This window comes from Enhydra lutris, unplaced genomic scaffold (assembly GCF_002288905.1).
Source record: "Enhydra lutris kenyoni isolate GAN:26980312 unplaced genomic scaffold, ASM228890v2 scaffoldscaffold5, whole genome shotgun sequence".
In the NCBI taxonomy this organism is placed as follows: domain Eukaryota; kingdom Metazoa; phylum Chordata; class Mammalia; order Carnivora; family Mustelidae; genus Enhydra; species Enhydra lutris.
The window spans coordinates 36,811,388-36,834,231 of NW_019154089.1; the positions used below are offsets into that span (position 1 = coordinate 36,811,388).

Here is a 22,844-nt window from a genome sequence, read left to right on the forward strand (position 1 = left end):
GAGGGGACGGTCATCAGAGCCTCTTGCTCTGGCCCAGGCTTATGGGCTTTGTGCTTTGCATCCAGCCTAGAGAGGGGTCAGGCTAACTCACCATGGGGACAGTTGGGGGTAAAGCTGCAGGAAGCGGCAGGTGGAAGATGACCTCACCCCTTCCCCTCGGGTCATGGGCTGCAACATTCCATCTTTGCTGGGCTCTAACTCCTTCCCCCTGAGTTAGTCCGGTCCCTCCAGCAGCCTTCCACCCTTGAACCCATGGAGGAGGAGGTAAGGCCTGGGGACTTATCATGGCGCCTCACTTAGCCTTCTAGGGATCGAGACCTCCCCCCTGAGGCCTAGAACACAGGAGATGGAAAGGTCCTTATCCCACAGCCTCTAGGCATAGATGGGCCAAGGGGATGCAGGGGCTGGGTTGCAACTTGTCCAAGGTTACCCAGGAGATCAGCAGCAGGGCTGGGGCTCAGATGAGGCCTCCTAGGCCCTAAGCCACATGGCCCACACCTGAGTCCCCAGGGTTTCCCCTCCCCCAGCTCGCCCCCCATCCCTGCCCACAAGGCCGGGCACAGGGCTAGGGCAGATACTCCTCCTTAACAGGCATTGGGGAGGCGGCTCCCAGGAGGCTGGCAGAGCTGGGGCACAGGCCCCCCAGGGGCGGCGCAGCTGCAGCAGGGGGTACTTCATGGGCTGGGGGCTGGGGGGGGTGGGGGCTGCTGCTGCTGCTGCTTCTTATTCACTTTGCGCTCCTTGGCTCGCCGGTTCTGGAACCAGATCTTCACCTGTGGTGTGGGAGAGCAGAGATGGGTGGTGGGGTGACCAAACGGCAGGGCACGAGGAAGAAAGGAGGACAGCTAGGCTCTTATTTCCCCATGTGGGGTTTATGGCCTCCCTCCTGCCTCACCACCCAGACAACTCACATCCTCCCCCACTGCTCCCGGACCCTAAAGACAATTTCTCTGTCCCCATTTTGTAAGATGCCTCCTCCAGGAAGACTTCCCTTTGTTCCCTGTAACTGCTCCCCAGCTGGGGATTTAAACAGCCATCATCCCAGCAGCTGCAGTTTATAGCTAATTAGATCCCCCATCCCCCTACTGGGGTCGGGGATATTGGGTTTTGTTTCAAGTGGGAAGATTTGGCAGCGCCTCAGTTTCTGCTGTGCCGTGTGACCATGGTCAGGAAACTCAACCTCTCTTTTCTCCTCCCCGAGTCTATAATCTGCCTGACACCCTGGAGGCCAGACTCCCAGTACTGCTCTCCTGGTGACGGGGCTGGTGGGGGCGGGGAGGGGCCCACACACCTGCCGCTCAGTGAGCCCCAGGTTGGCAGCGAGCTCCGCCTTCCGCCGGATGGTGATGTAACGGCTATAGTGGAACTCCTTCTCCAGTTCCAGGCGCTGGTGGTCGGTGTAGACCACGCGGTACTTGTCCTTGGTCCGGGTCTTCCCTGAGAAGCAGAGGGGCCAGGAGGGGAGGTGAGTGGGTGGGGTGGGGGGGTTTCTGCAAATCTCAAGCAGGGCCGCAGGGAGGACACAATCCAGAACCCTGAAAGCAGGACCCTGAGGTGGGGAGGGACGCCCACTCGGTCCTGGGGGTAACGATCGTTCCCCCTGGGGGTCAGGCTCGGAGACCCCCAACCTGAGAGGCAAGCGCTGCTCTCAAGCCTGTTCGGGGAGGCACGAGGCTCAGAGAGGAGAAGCAGTCTGCTCAGGGACTCACGGCAAACTGCTGGTGGAGTCGGGGTTTCAGTCCAGCTCCCCTGACCCAGAGCCCTCTGCCAATCCGCCAGCTCCACCAGCTCTCCCCACCCCACCCCACCCCACCCCTGCAGTTTCCAGGTGCAGCAGGGCAACAGACACGTGGGGGGCTTGGGAAAAACACAGCTTTCTGGGCACCCCTGACCCTGTGAGCCAGAAAGCCTGGGGAGTTGAGCTGGCATTTTCTTTTATTTTTTTAGATTTTATTTTATTATTATTTTTTTTTAAGCAATCTCTACACCCCACGTGGGGATAGAACTCACAACCCTGAGATGGAGTCGCAGGTTCTGCCGACTGAGTCACCCAGGGCCCCCTAGAATCTGCATTTTTAATAAGCTCCCCGGGTGGTTCTGATTCAGGATCCTGAGACCATGGGTCCTCACACCAGAGACACAGAGGGACACCGGGCAGCCCAGAGTGGATAGAGACCAAGGACAAGTCAGTGGCTCCTCTCTCCAGGATAGGGGGGAGAGTGGGGAAGAGCCACCACGGACAGAGGTGGAAGCTTGCCACTCAGTCCTGGGCTGGCTGCTCCACACTTCCTGTCAAATGCCTGGCGGCTGCTGGCCCAACAGAAAAGCCAAGGGCCTGTCAGCTACCTGAAAAGGCCCCAGCCCTGGACACCAAGCCCCGGGTCTGCCCAGAGCCATCCACTCCACTCCACTGCCTCCTCTGTGGACACAGAGCCATGACTCAGGCTCAGGTGACAAAAATTTACTGAGTCTGGGCCAGTAAATATTGGGCTCCTGGTGTGGGCCAATCACTGGGGTACACCAGCCAGCCAAACTTAAAAAAGTCCCTACTCTCAATGAAATTAGGAGCCTAGTCAAAATAATCAGAGATCCAAATACTTTGATATGTTAATGCTAAGTATTTGATATGTTAATTGATAAGTATTCCTGAGAAGAAGGCGGCAGGAAAAGAGGACTGGGAATTTGGGGGAGGAGAGAGTATGCGATTTTAAGAAGAGTAGTTCAGGAAGGACTTACCAAGAAGGGAAATTTAGGCAAAGATCTAAAGAAGGTCAGGGGAAGGGTCATGCAGGTATCTGGTGAAGAGGGCTGCAGGTGCAGGGAACAGCGAGTGCAAAGGCCCTGTGGTGGGACCATGCCTGACACCTGATGTGTGAGGAACAGTGCAGAGGCTGGTATAGCCAGAGTACAGTGAGCAAGGACAGGGGGGCAGGTTGTCCAGGGCCTTGCTGGCCATGGAAAGGACTCCAGGTTTTACTCTGTCTAGGATGGGAGCCATTGCAGGCTTCTGAGCCCAAGAGAAAGCAGGTCTGATGTAGGTTTTAATCTGGCTCTGGCTGCTGCATGGAGGACCGACTGGCAAGAAAGGGGAAGCACAGACAGGCTTGCAACAACCCAGGAGAGAGAAGGCTGTGGGTTGGCTTCTCTACAGGGCTCAGACTGAGGGCGGGAGTGGGATTTGAGGACTGTCCGGGGTTAAAGTCAGGACTCTTTGGGGCTGGGATCAGAGGTCTGTCTGGAGAGCATATTAAGAGTCATGCTTGGCCCGGGCTGGTGCGGGGGCCTGACTAAACACCAGTTTCCTTCGTAAGAAGCTCAGTACTCGGCTATAAATAGGAGGCACACGCAAGCACTTTCAGACCTGCACATGTCCACCAGGGCATGGCAGGTCTTGGAATAACCGAGGACCCTGTTCCACCTCAATCAATTGCCCCCACGCAGCCTGGACTTCACCTCCCAGGGTCACGGCTCTGGCTCTGCCTGTCCCTTGGCACCCCCATGCTAACCACCCACCCCCTCTTCCAGCTCCTGCCCCACTCCCCAGCCCACGCAGCTTGGCAGGATAGCCGCTGGGCTCCCCAAGAGCCAAATGGTTTTGCAGAAAATGGGAGACAACAGATGTTTCTGGGCTTTTTTTCCTTGGATTTCCTGCCAGAGCAGCAGAACTTCACTGGACACTTCCACATCCACTGACCTCAGCCCACCACCCGATGTAGCACGGGACAACATCGGCCCTCGGCCAGGCCTGGCCCAGGAAAGGGACAAGGGAGTGGCTGCTGAGGCCTTGGCTCCAGATGGGTCCTTCCTTGGCCTAGAAAATTCAACGCCGACTCAAAAACAGTTCTGCCTAATGCGCCACCCCCAGAGCCCAGCAGAGCTCCAAATCTTCACTGGGCTAAAGCCAAAAGGGCTCAGTTTAGTCTCCTCCCATTTTACAGATGAAGAGACTGAGGTTCAGGCAGCTAATACAGATGCTGGAGGTCCAAGTAAGAGAGGCTTTGTAAATCCTTCAAGTCCGAGCTCCCCTGCACAGTTAGGGTCACCGAAGCCCTGGACAAGTGTGGACCTGCCCAAAGCCATGTCACCTGGTCTAGAGTTCCACTCCCTACTCTTGGCACAACTCTTCACCCCATCAGGCTTAGAGTCCATAAAGCCCCCTGAGAAGTCTCCTGAGCCTTAGCAACAGAAGCTCAAACAGCAGACCACCTGTCTATTTGTACTTGTGGGAAGGGAGGGGCCAGATCATGGGGAAGGTGGGCCCCAGAAAGCTCTGGGCCGGGGCTAGATGGTCCGCAGGCTGGGTGGGCCCTTGGAAATGCCTAGAACACTCACAGTCTAAAGTGGGGGGACGAATCTGCCTTCCCCCCAAATAGCCTGAGAAATTACAAGTAGAGCTTGTGAAAGACCCTTTTCCTCAGGCACCCAGTACTCACTCCCATCTTTTCTGATGAGCAAGTGGGGCTCCATCATACCCATTTTCATAGATGAGGAAATGGGGGCTCAGAAAGGGACCCATCCTTCTTGAGGGCCATCCTGCCTGGTATTGCTATCAACCCTGGGCTCAAGTGACCCCAACTGTAGCCTGACTCCTCCAGATTTGAGGAGCGGGGACCTAGACAGGGGATAGGACTCTAGCTGCATAATCATTTCTCTTTGTAATAGCAGGGCTGCCAGGGAGATCCCAGCCCACAGGCCCCGTCACCTTCTTGCTGGGCCCAGGAGATGGGCTGGTGGGCTCAGGTACCACTGACCAACTTTTTCCTAGTGGAGCTCTCAAATCACACCATTTCATTGCTAAGAAAATAGCTCTGCCAAAGAACAAAACATTTGGTATCTTGCTGTGGTCCAGGAACCGAGAAATCCCATATGCTATACAGGGGGTAATAAGGCAACATCCTCCTTGGAGCCCAACTTGGTAACATCTAGCCTCCCTTAATACGCACGCACCCTCTGACCCATTAATCCCACTTCCAGGAAGTGATCTCACAGAAAAATGCCCAAAGCCATTGCTGTTTCAAAAGGCACAGGACTAAAAGCAATGTACATGTCTACAAGTAGGGTACTTGTTAGAGGTGCCTGTGGGGCTCAGCGGGTTAAGCGGCTGCCTTCAGTTCAGGTCAAGATCTCAGGGTCCCGCATCAGGTTCCATGCTCAGTGGGGGGTCAGCTTGTCCCTCTCCCTCTGCCCCTCCCCCCAGCTCAGACTCTCTTTCATTTGCCCTCTTTCTCTCACTCAAAAAATAAATAAATAAAATCCTAAAAAAAAAAAGTTAAATAAAAGATGGCACATTCATGGACAGCAACATTATGCAGTCATTAAAAAGAAATTATAAAGCTCCCCACATACTAATATGCAGCAATTTCTAAGATATATTGAGTTTTTTAAAAAAAAGCCAAGACATAGAATGTTGTGAATTGTATGTTACTCTTTTTGTGTAACAGCTCGACACACACACACACACTCATACATGTGTAGGTAGAGTTTTTTTCTGAAAGGAAATATAAATCAATAACAAGCCTATGGAGAAGGAACCAGAAGCTGTGGGGCCACAGGTAAGTGAGAGTCTTTGGGATGACCCTTTCTTCTTCTTTCATTTCTTTCTTTCTTTCTTTCTTTCTTTCTTTCTTTCTTTCTTTTTCTTTCTTCCTTCCTTCCTTCCTTTCCTTTCTTTTCTTTCCTTCCTTCCCCCCCTCTTTTTTTTACTGTGTGCGAGGTGAATTTGTATTTTTTATGATTATTTTTTTAAGAGAGAGAGTAGGCTCCATGCCCGGCACTGAACCTGGAGTGGGGCTTGATCTCATGACCCTGAGATCATGACCTGGGCCGAAATCAAGAGTCAGGCACTTCACCGACTGAGCCACCCTGGTGCCCCTGAGTTTGTATTTTAATGACAGTCAGGAGCCCTGGGCTCTAGCCTCTGAGCCAGAACTCTCAACTGCTCCAAGCCGCCCTCCCTTCCCCCTTCTGTGAGCACCTGTGCCACCCCAGGAGCCTAGGAGGGAGGGGACAGGGAGGTGCGTGAGAGCAGCGGGTAGGGAGAGGGCCCCAGGATGAATGATTTACAGGCCCCTGGGACGCTGGTGTGGAGAGGGAAGTCTGGGCTCCTGCAACAGGTGTCTGATGGGGGCCAGCCCCTCCCAGCCACCTAATGAATAACCCTCTGGGCCAGATGCCAGTGCAAGGGGGCAGGATGGTGGCAGGGGAGCCCCCTCTGGCTCTTCAGTGGTGAGTGCAGCAGAGAAGACGCTTGGATAACTCACCGGAAGGAGAGGCTTCCTCTTTGCTCTGGTTTTGGGATTCGAGTAATGGCCCATCCACATGCATCAGGCTGCTGGGAAGATAGCACATTTCCCTTCTCCTAAAGCATGCACAGTGGAGGTCCTGGGAAGCTTTTCAAAAGCACAGATTCTAGGCCAGAAATTCAGATTCAGTGAGGCTAAAATGAGACTCACAGATTTGCTACTTGATTGGCTGTCCTGGGACCCTGACACGTGGCTGTTGGGACAAATGGACCTCTGGGATTGGGCAGGACAGCTTCTCACTGGCTAGGTGACCGAGGACTGGTCACCCCATCTTTCTGGGCTTCATTCTCTGTATCTATAAAGTGGAGATCACTATTATTCCGATAGTGGCCAGCCTGTCCTTGTGGCAGGTACTTGTATACATCTCTCAACAACTTCTGAAGCTGGGTAGCTGGTACCCCCTTTTTCCGACTGAGGCTCTGAGTGGTCCACACATCTGGAGGGTGGGATTTCAACTCGGGTCTGTCCAGCCTCAGAAACAGCACTAGAACCTCTCACACAGTGTGAGGTCTCCCGTCATTACCTCCAACCTCCAGGGGCACGGGGACCGCTCCAGAAAAATGGCACACATGGATGGGAAGGTCTTACTCATCCTCAACAGCGGCGGGCCGGCCATGGGGCAGAAATGGATCTGGGCGATGGGTGATGTGTTGGATGAGACTGTTTATTTATAAGGTCCCTTCCAACTTGGAAACACGAAGCTCCCAATGTTTGTTGATTCTCTGGTTGGGTTTGTTATTTTTGCTGAAAGAATTCTAAGACTGATTTCCCTGTCTGAGAGCCTAGATACTGGGCCTGCCAAGCTGAAGGAGAGGGGGCAGGAGGCACAGTGGCTGGCGGTGGGGCCTCCCCATCCAGCCTGGGCCAGGGGAGGACAGGGTTCAGCCTCTGCCCCCAGGGCAGGGTGGGGTGGCTCCAAGAAAGTCACATGGCCTTTGGGTCAGCACTTCCTCTGCCCTCCTCCTGCTGGGTCCCCACAGCCCTGGGGGATGACACCACCAGCTCTGGCCCCCAGGACTGGAACACCCTTCCCGCCTCAACCCTCCATGTCCCCTCTCTGTGTGGTCCAGCCCCAGCCTGACTGTGCATCCCGATCCCCCCCCCCCCAACACACAAACACACACGCAGTGTGCACACAGGCACGCATGCTGGCTTGTCCGAAAGACTCCCTCCCAGACCCATTGCATCCTGCTCTCCCGCCTTCTTTAACAGCCCTTGGGGTTTCTGAACCACTAGTTGATGTCAGTAGGTCTTGGTCCCAGTTCTGTGCCATCTGTGTGGTCATGAAGAAGTCCCTTCTCCTCTCTGGGCCTCAGTTTCTCCTGTGCCTCAGAAGAAGGGCAGCCCCGAGGGCCTGGAGATTCTGAAGTTCTGTGCAGCTCGGAGCCCTTCTCTCAGGCCTTGGGCCCAGATATGACCAATCCTTAGCTAATGGACTTGACGAGTGAATGAACTTCTTTAGGCTTTGGACGTGAAAGCAGTTTGTAGAGGGCAAAGAGCTAAGGGGATGTCAAGGAGAGCTGAGCTATTTGCGGAAGTGGATGTTAGAGGAGTCCCTTGGGAGAGTGAGGAATGCCGCCTGATAGGGAGCCGCAGGGTAAGGAACACACTGGCCTGGGAGTGGGGAGACCTGGCCCAGCCACGAGCTAGACAGGCCATGTTCAGTTTGGACTAGATTCCCCATCCCACTGGCAGGAGGTGGACTTCTGCGTGGGGCCGCCCAGACCCAGCCAGTTAGGTGCTGACCTAACTGGTCAACAGGGAATGGCTGTCCCTTGCCAGACCATGAAGCTGTCTACTGGGCCCCGACTGGATCCTTATTCCAGCTAAGTTGCCAGTTCCAGGCGGCTCCTTCATGGTTCCTCATTCAAGCCCTGGAGCAGGGGTGAGGCTGGCGTGGGGGTAAGGGGTCCTGCAGCCTCAGGCAAGCTTCTCCTTCCCACCACTGCCCTCCTTTCCAGGCACAGCGCTCAGTCAGCACTGCGCCCTCTCCTTCCGGGCCACCTGGCTATTGTCGTCTGTCCCCTGTCTCGTCTTTTCCATGGAGGCCCACAGTCTGGCTTGGCTGTGGGAGGCAGCAAAGAGGACAGAAACTGCAGGGGCAGGTAGACCTGTCTGTTCTACCCCAGCCTGGCCACAGGCCAGTGGTGTGAACCCAGCAAGGCCCTACCCCTCTTTGGATCCCGGGATATTCACCTGTCAACTGAGGACATGGTCCCCCTCAGAGGGACGTAGAGATGAGGTGTGGGAACCTATTGAACAAGGTAATTATTAATAAAAGCTAGTCAATGATGAAGATGAGGATGACCATAGAGACAGAAGAGGCCTGAGAGGCCCCTCGGTGGAGAATAAGGAGCCCATCGGGAACAGATGACTATTCTAAGAACTCTTGAGAGGGCCTGTTCTGCATTGTCCCAGATGACAGCTCCAAGCCACGTGTGGCTACTTAAATTGAAATTAACCAAAGAGAATTAAGAATTCAGCTCTTGAGTCACGTGAGCCATCTTCCAAGGGCCAGAGAGACTCGTGCTGCTGGTGGTTGGAACCCTGGACCAAACAGATTCAGAGCATTTCCTCCATTACAGAAAAGTTCTACTGGACAGCCCCGCTAACCCAAGCTCCCCACCGAGCCAGATGCCCACAGCGGCATCGCCTTCTAACCAGACTGTGCCTATCCTCTCCACAAAGCAGCCTGGTCTCCCAGCGACAACCCACTTGTATTTTTCCATAAAAAAAAAAAAACAAAACAAAACACAAGGGTCATCCTTGGTCCAGAACAGCCCTTCCAAGACTAGCAAACAGCAACTGTGTCCCTTCAAGTCTCTCCCTGACCTGAACAGCCTGAGGTCCCCCTGAGCTGTTTCCCAGGGTGTGTTCCAGCCTTGCCCTACCCAGTCATCCTCGGCCCGGGTCCCGAGGTCTCCCATTCTGGGTGAGGTCCAGGGAGGGGCTCTGGATTCCAGCCCTCTCCTAGCTCCCTAGGTGACCTTTGCAAATCTCCTCCCCTCAGTGCCCTGCTCCGGGTCTGCTGCTCACCCAGTCTCATGATGGTGCCTGACACACAGGGAGTACTGGATGAGTCCTTGCGGAACATGACGCAGACCTCCTGCTTCCCAGCAGGGCCTCCTCTCAGTAAATGGCCACCACCTTCCCGATACTCAGGCCAAAAGCCGAGGTGGCACGTCCGGCTCCCACAGCCAATCCGTCAGCTGGTCAGCTCAATCTCCAAAGGACATCTTCCTGGAGGCTTTCTCAAAGCCACGAATCTAATGCAGAGGTGTGCACGAGATCCTGGGGTCAGAAATACCTACACTTGAGAAAATGCTGGGCACGGGCTAAGTACTCAGTAGATCCAGCTTATATCCTTATTGCTATGCTGGGTGCTCGGGACCTATTAAATAGTTCATTCCCCCCTTTTGTGGTGGGGTGCAGATTAAAAACAAACCAAGAAAATCATCACAAACGGATTAGCATGAAGGAAAGTAAGTCTAGAGCTGAGAGCTAGATTAAGTGGCAGGGGCAGGGGCTGGGGGGACCTACTCTAATTAGCTTGTCTCCTCCAGGAGGAGACATCTAAGTTGGAACCTGAAGGTTGGAGAGGTTTCTGTGTCACTAATGAAGGGGATGTTCCAGGAGTGGCGTGTGCAAAGGCCCTACAGCACAGAGTAGCGGAGGAAGGAGCAGCAGTGCCAGCTCCAAGAGAGGGTCTGTCTGCCTCATTCTGGCCCAAATCCTCAGCCTGCCTGAAGGAATGAATGAATGAGAGAGGCACGTGATCAGCCTGGAGAGACCAGCAGAGCTCTCTGCCCTGGCATGAGGGGTTTGAATTTGATTTCAAGAACAATGGGAAGTCACCGGAAGGTGCCGAGCTTGGAGCATCAATCTTGGCTTTCACTAACATCTGCTCACTCATCTGTGTTGATGCAGAGGGACCTATGCACCCCTACGAGCTTGGGGGCTGAGCATGGCGTGGGGAGTGTTCGACAGGTTAACCCATGTTGACTTTAAATGCACCCAGTGTTTCCAAACCTCAGGAGCTCCAGGACAGAAACTAGAGGGCCAGCGCATTAAGATAACTTGCTACTGACAAGCCAGACCCTGCCGTTAACAAAGCCATTTTGGACCTTCACAGTGATTCCCTAAGCTCTCAGCCGCAGTAGCTACCAAAGCCGGGGTGGGAGGGGTGGTGGTGGTGGATAAAACACCCAACCAGAAAAAGCCTTCTGCCACCTTCTAACTGGGTCATTCCCCTTCCCAGCTACATCTGAGAGATGAGGTGTCAAACGTAGCTTCTGCCTAGAGAACCGGTTTTAAACAACCTGGCCCCTGCTGGGCCCACCCTCCCCCATCATCTTCTCCCCGGCTCTTCCCCAGCCAGCCTCCTTCCCCCACTGCCCCCCTCCCCCACCCTGGCCTGGGACGTGCATGGGGAGGGGTCTGGGGCTGCTGTGTTGTTGCTTTATTTGACAGAGGCTCCTTAGGCGGTAGAGTCTGGGTCTGGACCCCACGCTTCCGCATCCTGGCTGTGTGAGCTGCAGCAGGCACCCTACCCTCTCTGAGCCTCATTAACTTTATCTGTAAGATGAGGCCAATAATAGATCCTCACACCTCTGAGCGTTGTTAGTTGTTATGAAGCTTGAGTGAGAAGACCCATGTGAGGTTCTTGGCACACTGCCGGGCATGCGGTAAGGACTCAGCCAACACCACAGTTCCCAGCTTTAGTCATGGGCTCCTACTTAGCATGAGGCCTGGTGAGAAGGATGGGGCTGACCACAAGTCCTTGAGGTAGATGGAAGCGATAAACAAGACAGTGGTGAGCGTTGTTACGGCAAGAACCTGACACAGTACTTGGAGGGGAGGGAACCCAGGAGGGCCTTCTAGAGGAGATGGCCTTGGTGAAGGTACAGCATTTGAGCTGGTGAAGATGTAGGAGGGCAGGAAGGGTAGTTTAGATGGAGGGAACCAGACTGGAGAGGCGGGGAGTGTGAGGTGTGTGTTTCCATGCACCTGCTAAGGACTGGTAGAGAAGGTCATAGGCACAGACACTCTTCCTATCTACCGTGCCCCAAGCATAGGGGCTGGGCTTGATGGGCACCATGGCTTCAAGGTGCAATCCTATTGTTATCCTAATGTTAGAGTGGAAGAAACTGAGGCTCAGGGAAATGATCTAAGTTAACTTGCCCAAGGCTATGCAGCTTCTAACAGAAATGCACTCCCAGGCCTAAGGCTCCAAAGCCCAGGCTTTAGCCATCCCCAGTAAGCACTTCCATATCTAGACAAACTAGTTGGGACAGTAGCTTCAATAGTGGGTTGGAGCCAGTTCTCAAGTGCCACAGAAATGGGGCTGGATCTGACAGCTGGATCTGACAGCATATAACAAAATGGGAATTCCATAGCAATGGGGAGCCATGGAATGTTGAGCAGGAGATGTGCCTTGAAAAGGCAAATCTGGTGATGACTGTGAAGATAGCTGGGGCATCAGAGAGAGGCTGAAGGAGAGAGGCCAGGCTGGTGGCTGTGGCAATGGGCCAAGGGAGAGGGTCTAGAATGTGGGGGGACAGGGCAGGGCTCCTCCCCTCCCTGGGCCTCAGTGTCTCCATCTGAAAGCTGAAGGGACTGGACCAAGACCTGAACCCTACTGCTATAGTCTCATCATCTCAACAAGCATCTTCCTCGTTGTGTGGGACCTCGGCCTACCCCAGAGGCCACTGATCTGGGAAGTACTGTTTATTCATAAGGAAGGGATGCTGGGCCTTTGACAGGATGATGTCTGACCCTCTTTTTTTTTTTTTTTTTTTAAGTTTTTTTAAGATTTATTTGACACAGAGAGATCACGAGCAGGCAGAGGCAGGCAGGGGGGTGGGAAGCAGACTCCTGCTGAGCAGAGAGCCCAATGCAGGGCTTGATCCCAGGACCCTAAGATCATGACCAGAGCTGAAGTCTGAGGCTTAACCCACTGAGTCACCCAGGCACTCCGATGTCTGACCCTCTTAATGAAAATGCTGCTATTTGTAGATGCAAACAGGGAGGACCACGAAGGAGAACCCCTTGTAGACTTTTCCTATCCTGGCCTCAGCCAGGTGATAGTAATCCCTCAGAACTGGGTAATATTTTGATGACGGGATGAAGCCCAAGAGCCTCTCTCTCATCTTTCTGGTTCTCATTGTCCCTCCTTAGGATAAACCTGGGTCATAGGGGCACCTGGGTGGCTCAGTCGGTTAAGCATCTGCCTTTGGCTCAGCTCATGATCCCAGGGTCCTGGGATCAAATCCCGCAGCAGGCTCCCTGTTCCACGGGGAGCCTGCTTCTCCCTTTCCCTTTGCGTGCTGCTCCCCCTGCTTGTGCGCTTTCTCTCTCTGTCTCTCTCTCTCTCTCCCCCCGTGTCAAATAAATAAATAGATTCTTAGGTGGGGGGGAACCACAGGTCATAGTTCCAGTCCTAGCCTCAGCTACACCAAGTCCTCAGCTGGGGAGGGAGGACCATTCCAGGAGGGAGAGGGGAGCAACCAGTCTTCCACCCCTGGCATGAACTTGCTCAGCTCAAAGGTCAGGGGTCCTATCCCTAGGGCTGGGACCACAGAAACATGTCAAAGCCAAGATCTCATCTCTTCCTTTTTCTCTTGGTTGTCGTTGCTGTTCCTCACACTTGTCCTGTTCATTCATTCAACAAAATGTACTGAGTCCCTACTAAATGTCATGCACTACAGTGGTGCCTGGAAGATAGTGATGGGTCAAATGGATGTGGCTCTGGACCTCATGGGTGCTCCTTTGGTGGGTGGGCGGGTGGGTGGGGAAGTAGCGCACAGACACACAGATAAGGAAGTAAGTTGAAATCAGGGTTGGTGCTCTGAAGGAAACACGGTGAAGATTATCGATATGTATGATGTATGGGGGAGCCTTCCTTGGGAAATCATGGAGGACCTCTCTGAGGAGACAGCCATTAAGCTAAGACCTGAAGGGTGAGAACGAGGTAGGCCTGCAAAGAGTTAGGGCACAGGGGCTTCCAGGAAGAGGGAAAGCAGCTGGTAAGAAGACCTGGTACCACAAGACCAGGTGGCTGGCAACACTTGCTGTGGGGGGCAGGGGTGTACTGACCTTCCCTTTGCCATCCTAGAGAACAGCATTATACAAGCACCATCCTAGAGACCCTGGGATCTTCATTGCCCAGAAGGAGAAACTGAGACCAAAGTTGGGGGGGGGGTGGGCCACAGCCTAGCCTCTCTCTCTCAGAGAGGGTCTGTCACTCCATCCTGATTCTGCCAATTCTGCCCCATCTCCAGAGCACTGGTTGGAATCAGATGGCCCTGGGTAGACAGGCAGCAGCTTCTAGCTTCTAGAAAGCTGATGGTCCTGAGTCCTTGGCAGCATGGGTCTAACCTGGTTTCTGGCGCAGCCCCTTTCCTTGGGAGCCTGCAGACTTCCCTGGGCTCTCTCTTTCTACTTTCTGGGAATAAAGGGGGAAAGGTTTTTTTGGCATTTGGGCAGACGTACTGCTAGGCCCCCATCTGCCTGGGGACAACAGTTTCCAAATGACTTTTGAGACCAGAGGCTGGGCGGTGTTCGCAAGTGGCTCCTGTGTCCAGAAAGAAAAAGGTTTTTGGCTGACGTCACACAGCCTAAAAACTCCCCCACGCCTCCCACCAGTCCTCTGATGTCCACTGGCGCACTCTCTCCAGGTCCGTGCTCCTGAGGAACTCCTCCTGCCTCTGGGACTCATCTCCATCTCCAAAGTTGCCTGATCAGCAGGCACAACACTGGAATAGAGGGGCAGGAAAAGCAGGCTTCCCTCTCCAGGGGACGGACACAGAACCAGGGGGATGGGGAGGTCAGTGGCCCCTGACACCTTCTCTCATTTAATCTCATGCAGGGTTCTCAACCAGAGTTAATGGAAAGTTTTTCAGAAGCTTCTAGAACCCCTCACTTTGTCTGCGGAATTAGGCAACACTTTCTTTCTGGACAGAAGACTTGTATTTTCTCCACCAGATTTTTCAAAAGCTCCTTTTATAACTTCAGCAAAAGTATAAGACCCTTCCCTATCATGTCACAGATGGTAAAACTGAGACCCAGGAAAGATGATCAATTAAAGAGAAGCTATTGTTGAGAGGGTGAGAACACAGGCTTGGCGATCAGTCTGCTGGGGTTCGAGTCCCAGCCCCACCCCCATTTACTGGTCATATGGCTTCGTGCAAGGATTTAACCTCTCTAGGTTACATCCTCAAGGGTTTAACCTCTCTAGGCCACAGATTTTTCACATTAAAAATGGCTATGATAATGGTACAATAACGCTGTGAGAAATCACAGCAGTGCCTGGCCTGTTAGTAAGTGCCATAACATTAGCTGTCCTTATTTAGCCAAGGTCACGCAAAGGAGAGGCCTCCGGAGGCCGACAGGAGCTTCTGTGTCCCCGGGACTCCCAAGAAGGTGCTCTGATTATGGCCAGACCTCCCCAGCATCTGCCCCGGGAGTGAGGAGTGTGTATGGGGACAAGGGATGGAAGAGAGCGAGGAGGTGGGGGAAGTCCCAGGCTCCCTCCCAGCTGGGGGAAGAGGGGGAGGGGACAGACATCAAAGGGTGGGCAGGCCGACTTCCCGCCCCTAAAGCCAGGTGGCCTTTGTCAGGACAAGCCGGACACAGTCGGGACAATGGGGTATCGTGTTCACTTTCCGGCCAACAGGAGTCACTACCGAGCTAAGGCGCAGTCTGTTACATGACAAAGGGGGGACCTATAAAGGAGGTCAGGCCGCCCCTCATTAAAGCCAGCCCTTTGTCCTGCCCCCTCCTCTGCCTTTGAAGAGGGTGGATCAGAGAGGCCTGCCTGGGGGCAAGAGGCTCACAGTCTCAGGAGCCAAACAGTAGCCACCTTCCCAACTGCTCCTGCTCGCCCCTCCCCCAGGGTCAAGAGTTCAGGGAGGGCCCTGGGATGGTAAGGTAGGGAGCCCCCACACCAGTGTAACCAAAGAGGGCTCTGTTGCAGTCCAAAGGCTAGGAGCCACAGTCTCTCCCCGGCACCCATGGGGGTGCTGAGACCTGGACAGGAAAGTGGCTGGCCTGTGTCAGCAGGTCGCCCCTTCTGGGGACCGTTGGCAGCTAGCTTCCTCTCGGGGATGGGTCAGGGGTGGAAGCGGCAGATGACGAGCGGGGCCAGGGATGCTCAAGGGCCGTGGGCTCAGTCTGGGAGCTGCGCTCTAGTTCCCGCCTGGCCAGGCGACCACAGGCGCGTTTTTTCACGTCTCGGGGTCTCGGTTCCCTTAATCTACCCAGACAGACGGGCCGTGCTTACCGAGGCTCAGCAGGCAGGGATTCGGAAGGGACAGGTTGAGGGACAAGCGCCCCACGAACAGAGTGGTCAGGGAGGCCCCAGTGGGAACCCTTCCAGAGCCGGGGCAGGGGTTAGACAGGGGGCGACTGGGCCTCGCCCTAGCACCTGCCGGTGCCCAAGGGAACGGTCCGGAGGCGCCGGGCGAGGGAGGGGTCCTTACCGCTGCCACCGCCGCCTCCAGCCGCCACGCTGCGCCGCATCCACTCGTAGGGCGTCCGCCTTTGCGCTCCGGGCGACGACGGTGCGCCCGGGCCGCCGAGGGGCTGCGCTAGGAGGCTTGGGCCCGGCCCAGGGGGCGCGGACACCGGGCTAAAGTCCGGAGGGGGCCCGAATGCCAGCGGGGCTGGGCTGGCGGCGGGGGCCGCGGGGCCTGGGCCGTAGGCGGCGGCCCAGTCGTCCTTGGGCGCGGAGAAGGGCGCGCTCCAGGCCGCAGAGGGTGCCGGGGCAGGCTCCACGTGAGAGTAGCCGGTGAAGTCGGGGTACTGCGGGGGTCCCTGGGGCGCAGGCGGGGGGCCGTAGGCTTGCGCGCCCAGGCCGAGGCTCGCGGGCCTGGCGGGGCCGGGGTAGACCGGAGAATCCTTGTCCAGCACATAGCCCACGTACATGGTGGCCGCGGGGGCCCGCGCGCATGCTGCGCCCTGGAGCCGCCGCTGCCGGCCGCCCCGACGAGCAGACTGCTCACCTGAACTCGCGGGCCCTGCCGCCGCGCCCGCCCCACCCAGGCCTTTTATAGCTCCGGGCGCCCGCGGCCCCAGCCCCGGCGGGTTTGCATTTCAAAGCGGGGGGGAGCCTCAGGGCCGCGAATCAAAGGGGGAAACCCGTCGGGGGCGGGGGGTTCAAAAGGAGACAAATTGCCGCCCCAAGCGGGAGGCGGACTGGCCGGGGCCTGGAGGGGGTGGGGGCGCGGAGGGCGCGTCCCGGGCGGGAGTCCGAGGCTTCACTGGGTGCGGGAGTCTCCTGTGGGCCCGACCACCTAGCGCCACCAACGCTTCGTCCTCCCCAGGCCTGCCGCGTGCACCGCCCGTGGCCCCATTTTACAGGTGGAGAAAAGGGATCCGAGGGGCGGCGCGGGGGGCCCCAGGCCAGCGTCGCACAACTGCGTGGGCCCAGTGTTGCGCTCCGCAGTGATCAGCTCGAGGTGACCGGTCAACCTGACTTCAAACAGGGTTCCCTCTGGAAGGTAGCAGGTCCTTAATCTTGGTGGTGGTGGGGGGGAGGGGTCACGACCCCTCGGAGCAGCCAAAGAAAGCTGTGGATGTTTTTCCCGGGAAAATGCACATATGCACATACACGAGGCTGCATACGACTGGGGCGTTTTCCTGAGTTGACTCTCCTGAGAAAGCTCTTAAAGAGGAAGTGTATGTGCGTCTTTGCGGGATCTTCTAGGGAATTTTTCACAATTCTCTCGACGAACCCTTTTAGCTCCCCAAACCCGCCCTTTATTTTAATGAGAAGTTTGAAACAGACACAGAAGCAGAGTGTGTAGTGAACCACTAAGGTAGCCATCACCCAGCTCCAACCGTTAGCAAGATTTCCTAAGTTATTTCATCACTCCCCTCCCTTTTTTGCTACAGTATTTTAAAACAAATCCCCAACATCATGTCATTTTACCCCTACATACTTCAGCATGCATCTCTGAAACTCATGGACGCTTCCTTACATAATATGCCATTAACACATCTAACAAAATTAACACGAATTCTTGAGTATTATCTAACACTCAGTTCATAGGCAAAATACTCCAGATGATTCAAACGTGTCTTTGTAACAGTTGCATTGGGTGAATCAGGATCTAAACGCCCTGATTCATATATTATAGCTGGGGCCTACTGGTATTTTAAATGAGTCTTGAATCCCCTTACCCTGTTAAAGACTGGTAAACATTTCCTAGCTATCCAAGGGGAAGTGCCTAAAACAGGTGAGGAGCTGGGAGTGAGTAGCAAGGTTGAGAGATCTGGGGGAAGGATTCATGAAGGACAAGACTCTGGGTCAAGAAGTCTTGGGGTAATGGGTTTCTTTTCCCCATTTGGGGGGTTCAGTGTCCACAAGCTGCACAGAGCCCCCCCATTTTGTTTGATCCTCCAACATTTCCTGAGGATGCCCTAAATGTGCAGAGACATGAGGCCCCCCAAAGGTGGACAGAATCAAGGTCTTATCTATTCTACCTGTCCCTCCCCTGGGTCACCGCATTGGGCAGGGCAGGTCGACATCAGTTCAAGACTAGACAGATGGGTCAGGATCTGGATACAATTTACAGGGTCCAGTGCAAAATGACAGTGTGAGGTCCCCTGTTCAAAAATTATTAAGAAATTCAAGATGGTGACAGGAGAGAATTCAACCATGCAAGGGGCCCTTCTAAATGCCGGGCCCTGTGTGACTGTAGAGGTGACACCCCCCCCCACCCCAGGAAGCTGGCCCTGGCCAGTTTCTTGCACTTCTGGGGTTCTGATGGTATGGTACTCTAACAGAAGAGGGGGCAGTAAAGACAGGGCTCCCCTTCCGGCTCAGAGGAACTTTTTCCATTGTACAGGTGGAAGCACTGAGGCCCAGAAAGGAAATGGACCATGCCCAAGTTTATGCAGGAAAATGAAGGCTGGCTGGGGTGGGGGAGGGGCTGCTGCCTGGGTTGTCACTCACATGGAGGTGCACGGGGCTGCCTCTGCAGGAAAGTCTCCCTTTCCCAGGTTAAGAAGGGAACATGTTGGTGAGATTTCCTCAGAAATCATCTGGAGTGAGGGCTCCACACAGGACTGACCTTTTTGAGGGGTCAATAAAAAATTGGAAGTTCTCAGAGAAGGGAGAAGAGGCCCAGGAGGACTGGGTTCTCTCTCTGAGTTGACAAATTGCTCAGACAAGGAAGAGAAAATCTGGACTGAAGGACTGAGTTTAGGGAGGGCTGCAGGGCACACCTGGGACCTGAGAGAGAAAGCTGTAGGCACAGACATAGATTTCAACCCCTCCATAATAAAGTGCTCCCTAAAAGGCCATCCAGCATGAATAGGTTGTCAGGAAATAGAGAGTGATCTGATTGTCACAGGAAGTATGCAAGTGACTGCTGGAGGGCTCTGGTCAGGAATGCTACAGAAAGCATGCCTATCGGGGGGGGGGGGGGGGGGAGATTGGTGCTTTTTAGGTGCCCTCTAAAAGCACAAAGTTTGCAAATAGGTATAGGAATTCTTTTGTTTGCGTGTTCATTCATTTGAGGCATATGTATTAACACTCCTCCTTTGTGTTGACATTGTGTTGGATAGTGGGTAAGGCCTGGCCCTTGGGGTTTTCACAGTGGGGGGGCGGGGCAGGGGGAAAGCATGCATGAATCAAATAATCACAAACAAAGGTAAAATCACATCTTGGTAAGGGTCCCAAGAATGGGGACATTTGACCCAAAGGCAGGAGACATGGAAGTCTTGCAAGAGGAAGTGACATAGGAGTCAGGGTCCCGTGGAACAGGGAAGGGCATTTCGGGCAGAGCGACAGTGTGAACAGAGGTGCTGAGGCCCAAGGGGACACATGGTCTGTAGAACCGGACCTGGAGCGCAGTGATGGGAGGCAGGAGATGAGTCTGATGAGGGCAGAGCAAGGCCCGGGAAAAGGCCTGATGAGAGGTGTGGGAAGGCTTTCTTGAGGGCTTTGAGTGGTGGAGATGGGAGCTGAAAGATGGTGGAGGCTGGCGTGTGGAGAATGAGCCAGAGGACAGGCGGGGAGCTCTAGAGCAGCGGAGAAGCTGTGGACGGGTCCAGGAATGATAGAAGATGGTGCCCAGGATTGGGTGGTGGCTGGGAGATGGGGGAGGGCCTGGGGGAGCCATGCCAGCTTCTCCCTAATCCCCTCAGTGTTGTCCTCCCCCAGGATAGGGGCTGGGACAGGCCTCCCACTCCACAGACACGTGCTGGGGTAAACCTTTATTTCCACCCTGCCCTGGGCCTGCTCTTTCTTGCGTCCTGCTGTTGGGGAGGGTGAGGCAAACTGGCCTCATTGCTGGATGAGGAAGCACAGAGAGGTCCGGGGATCTAGGCAAGGTCACAGAGGGACAGTGCTGGGTACAGAAGCTAGGTCTCCTGATGCCAACGGCCTTTCTTGCTACCTAACCAGAGTGCCCAAGGGGTCCTCAACCCAGCCCTGCCAAGCTTCCAAACCCACCTCTGGTCCACCTAGGGTAGGAGAGCAGGGACAGGAGACTTCACAGCATCCCGATCATGGAAGACACTTGGAGAGCCAACTTACTCATTTTACAGATAGGGTAACTGAGGCCTAGAAGCCTAAGGGAGAAGGGATTTTTGCCAAGTCCCACAGCAGGACAGTGCTGTCATGGAAAACCTCAGTCTTCTGACTGCCGGCTCAGTGCCCCTTCATCCCACCTCTCTGAAAATGCAGGGTTTGGCCGTCCGCCTCGTACCCGAGCGACAGTGATGACGATAGCACTACTACTGAGGGAGAGAGAGAGAGAGAGAGAGAGAGAGAGCACGTTCACTAAGTGCCAGGAGCAGGGCCAAGCCATTTGAGTGTATTCTTTCCCATAGGGTGAGCTAGGGTCCTACTATCCCCATCTTGCCGATGAAGCAGCTGGAGCTCAGAGAAGTGAAGTCACCCACCTGAGGCCACAGAGCAGGAGAGTGGCCTGGCTGGAAGTTTTTCTTTCTTCTCCAGCCAAGCCAGCCTGGGAAGATAGTGCACCCGTGTGTGTGTCTCTCTCCTAAACCTGGGATTTTGCTTATACAAATATCTGCTTCCTCTTCCTTCTCTGGCTCATGCAAAAGCCTCAGCTCTCCCCTTAGCCTCACCTTTAGATGGATGCCCCCCGGCAACCAGAGACCCAAGACAGCCCTGATACGACACCCCCGCTCCCCCCTCCCGAGGACACTGTAACTTTGTCCAAAAGTCCTGGGCTGGGCATCGGGGATGGCTGGTCTGCTTCACCTTAGCCTCAGACTTGCTATGTGACTTTCCCGCCTGGGTCTCAGTGTCCCCGTATCCCCACTGGGGACCGGTTGTGTCGGACAGTGGTCCAGCATGGTACTGGGACTGTGTGTATGGAGAAGCTTCCGTCCATGTCACAGCCTCCCTCTTCCTCTGACCGCCCTTTATCTCCAGGAGAGGCTGTTAATTGGACCCTCCTTCCCTCTGGCTCCGTGGTGGCCCCTCTCTCCTCGGGCCTGACCATGGCCTCCTGGGGTGGAGAGCAGAGGCACGGTCTCATAAAGATCTTGGAGATACTTGGTTTTTAAACAGGTTTATGGCCCTGGAAGAGGAAGGATCCTGGGCTGAGCTTTCTGCTGGAAATGGTTTGCTTAAGAGAAGATGGTGGGCTAACTTTCAGCCTACCCAGATCCCAGCCCAAGGGCTTTGACTCACTCTGACCTTGGGCCAGGAACTCTCCCTGGCTGAGTGCTTTCTGAGCTGGAAGAGGGGCTGGTAATTCCTGCCCTTCCCACCTCCAGGGGGCAGACGTGAGGCTTACAGGTGGGTGCTGGGGCTCCTGCGGAGGTGTCCTTTCCTTCTGGACCCCTCCATCACCTTTCCTCTCACCCTCCAGAGGCTGGGGCGCCACCTGCTGGGACTGCAGGGTATTGCCAGAAGGCTCGCGGGCTGCTGTCAGTCGTGACCCCTGGACAGACTTGTGAGTTCTCCTGCTCCCTGTGGAGGAGGGAGGCAGTCCCCCAGTACACAGCCACTTCAGAAGGGATGCTAGAATCAAAGGCATAGGGGCAAAGTGCCGAAGAAGCACTGTGTCTGACCCATTGTTCAGAGGAGACACAGCAGAGCCAGGGAAGGAAAGGAATGTCACTGCATGAGTCAGTGGTCTAGCAAGGACTGGGGCCCAGAAGTCCCAACTCCCTGGCCAGGGCACTCCTGCAGCCTCTCAGAAGGACCTAGTGCTGTGGGGAGGGCAGTCAGTCCAAGGTCGACCACGATAGCCTCCATGCTAGTCCCCCACCTCACTCGTGTTAGCCCGTCCTCCGGAGTGCACCACAGAGACTTGGTCTTATCTGTCACTGTTTAAGATCAGGCATGGGCCTTCCTGACCTTCAGGATAAAGCCAGGCTCCTCTTGGGGCCACAAGGCCCTGAGACCTGGCCCCTTGGCTTCCTCTCCAGCCTATAACCCCGAATGTCTCCTTTCTGCACCTCACCATTCTTTTCCTTCTGCTCAAACACACCAAGCTCCTTTTGGCTTCCAAGTTTTTGCATATGCTGTTCCCTCTGCCTAGAACACCGTTCCCACCTTCGTGCTGTGTGTGGCCTCTTAACCTCAGGTCTCAGTTGATATATTTCTTCCTCAGAGAGGCCTTAATCGACCTAAACAAGAGCCCCCAACTGCCCTACCATTATTCTTCATCTCTTCACACTAAACACAATTTGATATTATTAATTTGTGCTTTCCTTTGGTGTTCGTGAGCTCCATGAGGGTGGGGCACACAGTAGGTGCTCAATTAATTTCCATTGCGTGGATAAGTGGCAAGAGGGACAGCATGGCCTGTGAGTCAGAGACCCCATTCCAGACTTACTGTGTGCCTTCATGCAGGTTTGAGCCTTCTCTGGGACCCAGCGTATCCAGTGTGGGGGAGATAGGTGGCCTCTGATGGCCCCACTGTTTTGAGGATCCTTGAGCCATCTGGGTACCAGAGCACACCCTTGATTTCTAGGGTACTGAGCCTGAGGTCAGCGGGAGGCTGAGAGAGGCCAAGGCAGGCAGGGCCTCAAAGCCCTATCTCCTGGGACCTTGGAAGACTTTGGTGGCTATAGTTTGGCCTAGTAAGAGCAGTCCTAGAAATCTAGGGCAGGAATGTGGCCCAAAGTCCGCCCCCCTTGGTTTGTCTGTGCAACCGGACAGCTACCATGCTGAGTGTCCAGGACGGGAAGGGGCAATTTCCACTGTGTACCTGTTCTGCCTCCCTAGCTGTAGGCACAAGGTAACACCTGCTCAGAGTATGCAGGGTGGAAGGACACTGGGCTAGATGTCAGGATCCTTGCATCCCAGGATCTCTCTCTCTCTGCTAACTTTGGGCAAGTCTTCTCCACTCTCTGGGCCTCAGTTTCCACGCCTGTCCTATGGGCACGCTCTTAGGACTCTTCCTGCCCAGATATCCAAGATGACGGTGCTGATGCCTGGAACATGTGTGTTGCTTCCTTGCCCCAGGCCTGGGGAGCCTGGGAGGGGGGCAGTGCTGGGAGCGTGGGAGAGCCAGATGTGGTGGCTGCTGGCCCTGCCTGAGTGAGAGCTGA

General features: G+C 55.0%; 1 protein-coding gene across 1 annotated transcript; it reads right to left on the reverse strand.

Annotated features, from left to right (window-relative positions):
- Window positions 1-565: 565 nt before the first annotated feature.
- Window positions 566-16,226, reverse strand: LOC111140750 (caudal type homeobox 1). Its single transcript, XM_022492944.1, is given in 4 exon segments — window positions 566-688; window positions 690-773; window positions 1,292-1,437; window positions 15,782-16,226. Coding segments are annotated over 4 exon segments (798 nt in total).
- Between the last annotated feature and the right edge of the window lie 6,618 nt (window positions 16,227-22,844).